Raw genomic sequence first — 9,737 nt, 5'->3', positions numbered from 1 at the left:
AAAGGGAGAAAGGAAGGAAGGGAGGGAGGGAGGGAGGGAGGAAGGAAGGAAGGAAATGCCAACAAGCCCAAAGAGAAAAGTCAACATCCCTCAAAATCCCACCACTCAGAGTATTCCTATTGTGGTGAACAGGGAACTCAGACAGCAGACTGTTGGGTTCAAACCCCGTAAGTGTCCCTTACTGGAGAGTGACAGGGGGCAAGTCACTGCACCTCTCTGGGCCTCAGGTTCCCCCGTCTGTAACACGGTGATATAACAGTACCTAGCTCAAAGGTTTGCTGTAAGGATGAAAGGAGATAAGGTGGGTGGTAGATGTGTTAGCTCAGGTCCAGTAGAGAGGAGCCTCGGTCAACAGCTGTCATCTGCAGTCACCTGTTGATCTACGGTAAGGGCCAGAGTCTTAAAGCCCCAGAGTCTTCCTCCCCACCCCCATCCCTGCATCACGCTGAGCCATGGAGGTAACTCTAAGGCAGGGGACAGGGGTCATTTCCAGGGGTCAAGACTTCCTCCCCAGCTGCACGCCTTAGTTCTGCCAGCTCAATAGGATTGACATCCAAGCTGCTTCTCGGGGCTTTGCAGACCGGGGTCTTGGGGATGCATGGCGGACCATGACGGGGTTCCCAAGGTATGGCTTGCGTGTGCTGTGATGGGTCTCCCCGAGGATGGAGGGCACGCTCTGTAAGACAGAAACATACTCAGCTCACACTGCGGCTGTACAGAACTTGAACCTGGTTGCGCTGGGTGCGGCCACCGACCGACCACGCCCTATTCACACCTGAATCCGTCGGGAGCACCACCGGAAGTCTCACCGGACTGAGCGTTTTCGTGGGGACACTCACCGGGGCGATCCGCGGCGAACCCAGAGACTGTGGCGTTAGCAACGGGAGCGCCGGGCAAGGACCCGGGATAAATGCTAAACCCAAGCTCAGACGCACAAAACTGGAGAGCAGTTGGAGGGAACGAGGTCAGACCCTAGAGCTCTGTCCTCGTGGCGTTCGCTGGTTCTTCAAAACCTCCGAGCAGAAAAGGGAGGCAGCATTTAAGCAGAGGGTCTTGAGATTCCGAGTCCCTACTTCTCCACGTCCTGTGAAGGTGTGACTCAGTTCACCTATCTGTAAAGTCGACGATTAATTCCCGCCTCGTGGATGGAGAAACTCTGAAGCGGAACGAGAAGGTCGCGTGCTCCCAGCGGAGGCTGCCAGCCCCAACCCGGCCGGGAGCATCTTCCAGCACCGCAGACCGTTTTCTGGGGCGGAGTCTTCGTTCTTTTCCGCACTTGGGAATTTAAAACGGACCCTTGGCCGCTGGTTCCAGACCGCCTCGGCTGGGGGCGTATCCGGAAGTGCCCCTACGGAAGCCGGCGGGTCCGCGCGCGGCACCTCACCATGGGGACCGCGGCGGCTCCGCGGCGCTTCTGCCGCTGCGCCTGCTTCTGCTCCGAGAACTTGTACGTGGCGCGCTACGGCCTGCACGTGCGCTTCCGGAGCGAGCAGCAGCTGCGCCAGGACTACGGCCCCGTGAGTGGCCTCTATTGGCTCTGCGGGGAAACGGGCGGGGAGGGGTGGCGGAGGGGTCGTTTGCTTTGCCTTTGGTGTGCTCAGACCTGACGACAAGAATGACCTAACCTTTAGGTACCTCATTGTTTTCAACCTTAAATGGGGATAATGGTATCTTTAGTGAGATTGTGAGGAATGAATGAATGAACGTACATGCAAAATGCTCAGGGCAGGGCCTGGCTCAGAGTACTCTGTCAGTGTTATCACCAAGAGCAGCTGGGAACCCTGCTCTGTGCTCTACGTGCTTATCGCATTCCATCCTTACAATGATCCTGTGAGGTCGGATCATCTCCATTTCAAGGAGAAACTGAGGCGCAGAGACGTTTAAGTGACTTAAACGTCCCAAGGTCACACCGTCGCACTCACTGGCCTTTCTGCTCCCAGATCCTGCGCAGCCGAGGCTGTGTCAGCCCCAAGGACTTCCAGCAGCTGTTGGGAGAGGTAACAACTCCCCGCCCGCCCTCGATTGCTCCCTCCGCACCCAGCCTGGCCTTTCCTCTTTAGATTTGCATCAGCAGTTTGAGGAGTCTCCCAGCCTCAGGCCTGCCAGTGTCAGATCCTTAGACCTCCCCTTTCCCCCCTCCCGTCCTCACTCACCACAGCACCTGGGTCCTGGCAGCAGAAAAAGAGAAAGCAGGAGCAACGCCAAGTTGTCTGCCTCCTGCCCTCTTGAGATACTCGGGCTCTGGGGAGGAGTCACTTGCTCAAGGTTTCACAGCAGGTGGAGTGGAGGTCCCACCCAGGGCCGCCTGGCTCCTGGCTCTTCAACCCTCCCCCACACCACTTCTGCGGCTGCTGCTTGTCTCCCACCCGGGGGTTAAGTGTCGGGAAGCTTCCCAGGACAGCCCGCTGCAGCCTCTGGAACACAAGCTTTGACAGGGACTCTGTTTCCCCTCCTTGAGTGGGCCCAGCTGGCTGAGGAGCAGCGAGGGGTCTCATCCCAGCCAGGCTCAGGCTGGTGCAGCCCTGAGTGGGATGGGCCCCCTTCTGGAAGGATGCCCCTTCAGCTAACAGCTTAGCACCTGCCATTTACCCTGGCAGAGTCAGTAGCACAGGGAGACCTTGCTCCCAGCCCTGGTCATGCCCTGGGCTTCCTGAGCCTCAGTTTCCTCATCTGCACAGTGGCCTCGGGGGGGGCGGGATGGGAGGCCCCAACCTCATACCCAGGCCCTGTGTAACCCCAGCTTGAGAAGGAGGTGGAGCGGCGGCAGCGGCTGGGGCAGGAGTCGGCCGCCAGGAAAGCCCTCATTGCGAGCTCCTACCACCCAGCGCGGCCCGATGTCTACAGCTCACTGCAGGTACCTGGCAGGGGGCAGGTTACTGGAAGGAGACGGAGGCATCCGGGCCTGAGGGCTGTCTGCCCCACGGCTTGTGTGCTCTGCCCCCAGGATGTGGCTCTGGCCCCCGAGTTTCTGGCCGCAGCTGAGTACAGCACATCGCCAGGTGCAGACCTCCAGGGCCTTCTCCAGCGGCTGGAGACAGTTTCGGGTGAGGTCTTGGCCCATCACCTTGCAGCACTTGGGGTGGGAGACTGAGGTCCCTCCACCTACCATATCTGCCTCCAAAAATCAAACCAGCAGGACTGAGAAGGGCTGGCGGGACAGACCCATCAGGAACAGGGCATCTGTATCCACTCACTCACTTATCCAACAGTTATTCAGTGCCTTGCATCAGACACGCTCAAATAGGGGTGACTGAAGAGGTTAACAAAGGGACAGTTAAGACAAGTGTGGGCTAAGGAATCAGCAAGGGATGGGGAGGGCCCCACCCCAGGGCTAGCAACGGGGGTGGGGTTGGGGGTAGGGAGCCGTTCCTATCCCAAGACCTGAAGAAGTGGGCAAGAATGAGGTTTCTTGAACCTGCCAGGACTTGGAACTGTGGGAGAGGGCTCGCCAGATGGGGTGCACATCTGAATTTGGAGGCTAGACCTCAGGGCAGGGTGAGGCTTCAGGGATGAGTGGGGGGCCCAAGAATAGGGCTCCCCTGCCACACGTTATGTCATTAATCATCACAGGAGCCCTGAGAGGTGAGTACTCACGTCATCCCCATTGTACAGATGAGGAAACTGAGGCTGGGGGAAGTGAAAATTTATGGGTAGATTGAAACCCACACCGGAGCTCCCGGCCAACCGACTGTCCCTCCCTCCACAGAGGAGAAGCGTATCTACCGGCTGCCGGTGTTCACAGCGTCCTTCTGCCAGGCCCTGCTGGAGGAGCTGGACCACTTCGAGCAGTCAGACATGCCCAAGGGAAGACCCAACACCATGAACAACTATGGGGTGGGTGAGGCTCCACCCGGTGGGCCCGAGGAGGTGGGGACATTGTCTGGTGAGACGCATCCCCAGCGCTGCAGACGTTCTCCAAGCCTCGGTTTCCCCATCTGTAAAATGAGATCACAGCAGGATTATTATGAAGTTAAGCACGTCGATGTCTGCAAAGCACTTAACAGTGTCTTTAGTAAGGGACTCCCCCAGGGACCCAGGGTGAGGCCCTACCAGTTTCCCCGCTGACCCCGGGATCCCCCTCCCAGGTGCTGCTACACGAGCTGGGCCTGGATGAGCCACTGGTGACGCCACTGAGGGAGCGCTTCCTGCAGCCGCTGATGGCCCTGCTGTACCCAGAGTACAGGGGCTGGCTGGACACCCACCGCGCCTTTGTGGTCAAATACGCGCCAGGCCAGGATCGCGAGCTGGGCTGCCACTACGATAACGCCGAGCTCACCCTCAACGTGGCCCTGGGCAAGGCCTTCACGGGGGGTGCTCTCTACTTTGGGGACCTCTTCCAGGTTAGTGTGTGTGACCCGTGGGGCAGGGCTGGGGCCACTGAGAGTGCCCAGGCCTAAGCCCCGCTGTCCACAGGCGCCTTCGGCCCTGGCCAACCCCCTGGAGGTAGAGCACGTGGTGGGCCAGGGCATCCTGCACCGTGGGGGCCAGCTGCACGGGGCCCGGCCCCTGGGCACTGGTGAGCGTTGGAACCTGGTCGTCTGGCTCCGCGCCTCTGCTGTACGCAACCGCCTCTGCCCCATGTGCTGCCGCGAGCCCGACCTGGTGGATGATGAGGGCTTCGGCGACGGCTTCACCCGCGAGGAGCCCGCCACGGTGGGTGTGTGTGCACTGACTTGAGCCTGGCTGGGGCCAGTGTGGTGGGGTGAGGGGCGGAAATAAACACCCTGCAGCCCTCAGCACATCTTGGTTCAAAAGGACACACGAGCTTCTGGGTCATTCTTTGAGCAGACACGTTGGCTTAGGTCGGGTTTGTTAAAACCAGAGCCTGAGACAAGGATTCCTGTGCAGGTGGTTTAAGGAGGAGATACTCTTGGGAGAAGAGGGAGCAGGACAGAGCAGGAAGGAACTGGGCCAAGATGGTTTGAAATGGCATCCAGCCTCAGCCCCATCACACGGGGCTCTCTCTGGAGCATGAATCATACCAGTTTGCCTTCCACATCAGATATTAGCTATAGGGTGTTTTGGGGTAGGGAGGGGGTGAGTAACTTCCTAGACATCCATCTCCAGGGCAAGGTGATTCCCAGCGGCCCAGGGAATCTTCAAGAGAAGAGTACAGGTGTGAGGGACTTCCCTGGTGGTCCAGTGGTTAAGAATCTGCCTTCCAATGCAGGGGACGTGGGTTCAATCCCTGGTCAGGGAACTAAGATCCCACATGCCGCGGGGCAACTAAGCCCGTGCACAGCAACTACTGAGCCCGCGCACCTCAACTAGAGAGTCCGTGCGCCACAGCAAAGGGCCCACGTGCCGCAACTAAGACCCGATACAGCCAAAAATAAATACATAAAATAAAAAATAAATGTTAAAAAAAAGAGTACAGGGCTTCTCTGGTGGCGCAGTGGTTGGGAGTCCGCCTGCCAATGCAGGGGACATGGGTTCGTGCCCCGGTCCGGGAGGATCCCACATGCCGCGGAGCGGCTGGGCCTGTGAGCCATGGCCACGGACCCTGTGCGTCCGGAGCCTGTGCTCCGCCAACGGGAGAGGCCACAACAGTGAGAGGCCCACCGCAAAAAAAAAAAAAAAAAGAGTACAGGTGTGAGGTGTCAGCAGCAGACACCACCCTGGGAGTGAGCGCCCCGTCACTAAAGGGGATTTAGATGGGCTGCCAACAGCATCTTCTGGACCGTGTGGAGGAGTTACTGCAAAGGGATTAAAAGCAAGGACTTGGAGCCAGATCTCGGGTTTGAATTCTGATTCGGCCGCTTCCAGCTGTGACTGTGGGTAAGCCACATGATTCTCCACGCCTTTGTTTCCTCCTCTGGAAAGTACTCGTGTCCTAGAGGTGTTGTGGAGATCAAGTGACTTCCCGTTTATACAGTGATTTTGTGCCTTTTTTTTTTTTTTTGAGGTACGCGGGCCTCTCGCTGCTGTGGCCTCTTCCCGTTGCGGAGCACAGGCTCCGGACGCGCAGGCTCAGCGGGCCCAGCCGCTCCGCGGCATGTGGGATCTTCCCGGACCAGGGTACGAACCCGTGTCCCCTGCATCGGCAGGCGGACTCTCAACCACTGCGCCACCAGGGAAGCCCTATACAGTGATTTTTGACAGACCTGTGAGTTTGCTGCTGTTGTTACTATTGAAGAGTTTGCAACTTGGCGGCCCCAGGATTGGATGAGGCATGCAGCTATGCTGTGTTTGGGAGGGTTTTCCATGTTGAAAGCTTGAGTTCTGGCTTCCGTGGGAAGGTGGGAAGATCTGGAAACACCGGGCCCCAATCGACACTGCAGTAATCAGCAGAAGCGGACTCAGCTGCCCCCAGTCTAGACGGGCCTGCGGTGCACTTTCTCACAGGGGTCTTTCCGTCATTCATTGTCATGCCCTCTCTGGTCCTTATGGACATTTCAGTTTGCGACCTCTGTATTACTGGGTGGAGACGGTGTAAAGACCAAGGCTCTGGAGCTTACGGCCCGTCGCAGTGGACACGTTCGCAGACAATCCAGAGAGGAAAGCGGCGCGCAGTCGCCTTCTTCCCTGGGGCATCACGGAGACAAGGGATGCTGCGGGCGCGGCGAAAGGACAGTGATGGGAGAGGGCATAGCTGCGGCAAAGGACCCGTGGGCTCCGGGACTGGCGCCAGGCTGGAGAGCAGGCCTCTCGTCTGGGAGCTCCGCCTGGAGCCCCAGCTCGCCTCTCCGGGAGGTCAGTGCGTCAGACTCAGTTTCTTGGGCTGTCCCAGAGACGGAACCTGGGGCCTCAGAACTAAAGGCAGCAGCGCCTTGCTTCGCGGTCGGACGGCCTTCCAGAGCACCGTCCCGGGCCGGAAGTCGCCCAGCCGCCGCTTCCTCACGCGAAGGCGTGGTGCGGGGTTGGCGGTCCGGCCGGATGGGCAGTTGAGGAGGAAGCGGAGCAGCCGCGGGGACTTTCTTTCAGGCGGCGAGGCCGCGGAGGGCGCGGGGTGGAGGGTACGAGCGCGCGGGAAGGAATGAAGAACGCACCTGGCAGCTGAGGATCGTGGCCGTTTCTAGAGGCGCCTGAGCCGCGTGCGCAGGCGTGGAGCGTCCGGGCGGGGGCGGGCCCTTAAAGGGGCCGCAGCGGAGGATCCGGGAGTCCGCGGAGAACCCGGGGTACCCAGGGGTGGGGGTGGCTGAGGATCGTGCGGTTGCACGGATCCCCTCAATATCCCTGCCCCGGGTGGTGACCAGGTCCCGAGTAGAGCCGCCCTCGGAACCCAGTTTGTGGGCCGGCCCTGTGATCAATCCCCAGTTTAAGCGCGTCTCCCCGTCTCCAGCCCGCGGCGCTATGGCTCACGTCGGCTCTCGCAAGCGCTCGAGGAGTCGCAGCCGGTCCCGGGGGCGAGGGTCGGAAAAGAAAAGAAAGAAGAGCAGTAAGGACGCCCCGAGAAGCTGCTCGGCTTCTAGATCCCGAAGCCGCAAGGCCAGCACCACCTCCTCCGGGGCGGAGGGTGAGAACCAGAGGGAATGGGAAAGGGGTGAGGGAACTTCATGGAGGAAGTTGCAGGCAGCTGGGCGGGCTTCTCCGGACTGGCTGTGGGGAAATCGCGGTGAGCGCTGTTCAGAGGCACACGGAGTGTAGATCTGGATTGAAAGACGCTCAGAATCCAGGGGCTGGGCCAGCCCATTGAGTACGGAGTGAAGGGAGCACTTAATCATGTTTTTGGTGCAGCTGGGTTTGAGATACGGAGGCTGGCCGCCCTGCTCCTGGGCAGTGACTGCGCAGCCCAGAAAGTGCCTCTCCACAGGGTGCAGAGCCCTCCTCTAGAAAGCCCTGCCAGGAGGGTCTCACCCCTCTGTAATCAGCCTAAGCCTGCTACAGGCCAGAGCAAGGGGACGAAGGTTTACTTCTTCGCCTCCTGGCCTTCCAGCCTCACCTTCTCCCTGCGTCACAGAGAGAAGCAAACACAAGGCCCGGAGGAGACCACGATCCAGCCCCTCCTCCTCTCCTTCCAGTTCTTCCAGCTGCTCTTCCTCCAGCGATGGCCGGAAGAAGCGGGGGAAGCACAAGGACAAGAAGAGGAAGAAAAAGAAGAAAAGGAAGAAGAAGCTGAAGAAGAGAGACAAGGATAAGGCCAAGGTGCAGCAGACCGAGGCTCTGCCCGGACCCTCGCTGGACCAGTGGCACAGAGCAGCCGAGGAGGACGAGGACGGCCCAGGTACAGTGCTGCCTGGTGTGCAAGGCAGGGAGGGTCCCCTCCCTGAGCCCCCATTCCTGAGCCCCGCCCCCCGCCACCTCCCTGCCATTTACCTTCCAGTCCTGACGGACGAGCAGAAGTCCCGCATCCAGGCCATGAAGCCCATGACCAAGGAGGAGTGGGATGCCCGGCAGAGCGTCATCCGCAAGGTGGTGGACCCGGAGACAGGACGCACCAGGTGGGAAGCCAGGCCCCACGGCTGCACCTGGGCGCCCTGGTCCCAGACCAGCACTCAGGAGGAGAGGTGGTGGCAGCTTCTGCTGCTCTAAGAGGACCGAGGATGAGGGAGAAAAAGGAGTCACTCGTTGATGGGACTTCTCAGGCCACTGCTGCCCATTCCTCAGAGCAGGCGACTGCAGGGGCTAGAAGGGCCTTGGGCGGGGGTCTTCAAAGAGCCGCTGTTGGCTGGTCCGATGGCAGAGCCCACCGGGCCGCCCTCATCCTTGTCCCAAGGGTGGGAGGGAGGGGTGGGAGTGGCCAGGCTCCGCCTACTCGAGATGGTGGGGGCCTGAGGCCTGGCACCCCTCTGCTGGATGCTTCTGGTTCTGTTGCTCTGGCCTCTAAGTTAGAGGCTCAGCCTCCCTCCCCTCCTCTAGGCTCATTAAGGGAGACGGTGAGGTCTTAGAGGAAATCGTAACCAAGGAACGACACAGAGAGATCAACAAGGTGGGTGTCGCCCCCTTGCCCAGGCCCACCCCCAGCTCTGCTTCTGATGTGTCCCCTCCTGTGTGCTTTCTTCCCCAGCAAGCCACCCGAGGGGATGGTCTGGCCTTCCAGATGCGAGCAGGGCTGCTGCCCTGAGGGCCCCACTGGCCAAGGCCTGCACGCAGTGTTGGTGGCACAGCCTGAAGGCTGGCCTCAGGGTGGGTAGCAGGGAGCCCGATGGATGCTGCTTGTCTCTCTCCTGCAGACCGGCCTCTGGCCCAGCCTCCTGTCACATGCAGGGGGTGGAGGGCAGGGTCACTGGCCTAACTGGCTCCCCTAACTCCTGAAAGAGTGCAGCTTCCCAGATATTAAACGTACCCTGGTTGGAGACTTTTTCTGTGCTGTTTTTTTTTTGTGCTGAGGAGGGGAGGGGAGAAGAGTGCAGCCCTACTTCCAGGGCAAAAATAAGGACTCCAGGAGCTTTGGGGGAAAGGACAGGCCACGTCAGCCACCTTTGCCCTCCTCACCCTCAGATGAGGTCCTGTCTGGACCAGACCCAGGGCTCTACCTCCAGCTGCATCCCAGACCCTTGGCTCTTACACTGGATTTCCTCAGGCTTGGAGGGAGGCTGCTGCCCTCGCTGCTTGTGCCACAGACGACGCAGTTCAGAATTCTGGTGGCCCGGGAGGAATCCTGGCCCAGCTTACTGGCTGTGTCCTCTGTGAAGCAGAGGCTGACAGTACCCACCTCCCTGACTGGGTTGCTATGAGGACCACTGAGTTCACGCCTGGGAAAGGGCTGGAAGGGGCCCAGCATAGGGAAGACCCACGTGAGTGTACTGGTATTACTGTGAGCGTAGCTGACACTGCGTACTGGGAAGGACAGCCTC

At 59.8% G+C, this 9,737-nt stretch overlaps 2 protein-coding genes and 1 long non-coding RNA gene across 7 annotated transcripts in view; 2 read left to right on the top strand and 1 right to left on the bottom strand.

Moving 5' to 3' along the window:
- LOC112408787 (uncharacterized) overlaps nucleotides 1–908 on the bottom strand; it is a 3,426-nt gene extending 2,518 nt beyond the window's left edge. Inside the window, exons 1-2 of the long non-coding RNA XR_003005009.1 lie at nucleotides 776–908; nucleotides 263–676 (exon numbers count right to left, since the gene is read on the bottom strand). This is a non-coding gene — a long non-coding RNA (uncharacterized LOC112408787). The remainder of the gene's footprint in view (nucleotides 1–262; nucleotides 677–775) is intronic.
- OGFOD2 (2-oxoglutarate and iron dependent oxygenase domain containing 2) lies at nucleotides 863–4,757 on the top strand. The gene is made up of 7 exons (XM_024758575.1): nucleotides 863–1,517; nucleotides 1,941–1,997; nucleotides 2,741–2,854; nucleotides 2,945–3,044; nucleotides 3,707–3,834; nucleotides 4,086–4,340; nucleotides 4,414–4,757. Exons 1-7 carry the CDS (start codon nucleotides 1,386–1,388, stop codon nucleotides 4,675–4,677), a joined length of 1,050 nt encoding a protein of 349 aa, XP_024614343.1. The 5' UTR covers nucleotides 863–1,385; the 3' UTR covers nucleotides 4,678–4,757.
- Nucleotides 4,758–6,572: 1,815 nt separating this feature from the next.
- ARL6IP4 (ARF like GTPase 6 interacting protein 4) lies at nucleotides 6,573–9,238 on the top strand. Of its 5 annotated transcripts, XM_024758579.1 has the most exons (6): nucleotides 6,828–6,956; nucleotides 7,283–7,456; nucleotides 7,901–8,164; nucleotides 8,264–8,381; nucleotides 8,800–8,869; nucleotides 8,948–9,238. In XM_024758579.1, the coding sequence occupies exons 2-6, from the start codon at nucleotides 7,294–7,296 to the stop codon at nucleotides 9,002–9,004; spliced, it is 672 nt and encodes a 223-aa protein (XP_024614347.1). In that variant the 5' UTR covers nucleotides 6,828–6,956; nucleotides 7,283–7,293; the 3' UTR covers nucleotides 9,005–9,238. The 5 variants fall into 5 exon arrangements, with proteins under 5 accessions (XP_024614348.1, XP_024614347.1, XP_024614346.1 ...); XM_024758580.1 differs by lacking the exon at nucleotides 6,828–6,956 and adding an exon at nucleotides 6,573–6,693 and having other exon boundaries at nucleotides 8,800–9,236; XM_024758578.1 differs by having other exon boundaries at nucleotides 6,836–7,034; nucleotides 8,800–9,236.
- Nucleotides 9,239–9,737: the final 499 nt, after the last annotated feature.

The sequence above is a fragment of the Neophocaena asiaeorientalis genome, unplaced genomic scaffold, assembly GCF_003031525.2.
Source record: "Neophocaena asiaeorientalis asiaeorientalis breed wild unplaced genomic scaffold, Neophocaena_asiaeorientalis_V1.1 scaffold77, whole genome shotgun sequence".
NCBI lineage: Eukaryota > Metazoa > Chordata > Mammalia > Artiodactyla > Phocoenidae > Neophocaena > Neophocaena asiaeorientalis.
Note: the sequence above shows the minus strand (reverse complement) of the source record. Positions and strands in the feature narration are given on the sequence as shown.

What these genes read in the sequence shown, in the direction of transcription:
- OGFOD2 (XM_024758575.1), top strand. Translation starts at nt 1,386, where the DNA reads ATGGGGACCGCGGCGGCTCCGCGGCGCTTCTGCCGCTGCGCCTGCTTC. An exon ending in TGCGCCAGGACTACGGCCCC is followed by an intron (nt 1,518 to 1,940) that starts GTGAGTGGCCTC and finishes TTCTGCTCCCAG; the next exon opens with ATCCTGCGCAGCCGAGGCTG. An exon ending in ACTTTGGGGACCTCTTCCAG is followed by an intron (nt 4,341 to 4,413) that starts GTTAGTGTGTGT and finishes CGCTGTCCACAG; the next exon opens with GCGCCTTCGGCCCTGGCCAA.
- ARL6IP4 (XM_024758580.1), top strand. Translation starts at nt 7,294, where the DNA reads ATGGCTCACGTCGGCTCTCGCAAGCGCTCGAGGAGTCGCAGCCGGTCC. An exon ending in CACCTCCTCCGGGGCGGAGG is followed by an intron (nt 7,457 to 7,900) that starts GTGAGAACCAGA and finishes CCTGCGTCACAG; the next exon opens with AGAGAAGCAAACACAAGGCC. An exon ending in CCGGAGACAGGACGCACCAG is followed by an intron (nt 8,382 to 8,799) that starts GTGGGAAGCCAG and finishes CCCCTCCTCTAG; the next exon opens with GCTCATTAAGGGAGACGGTG.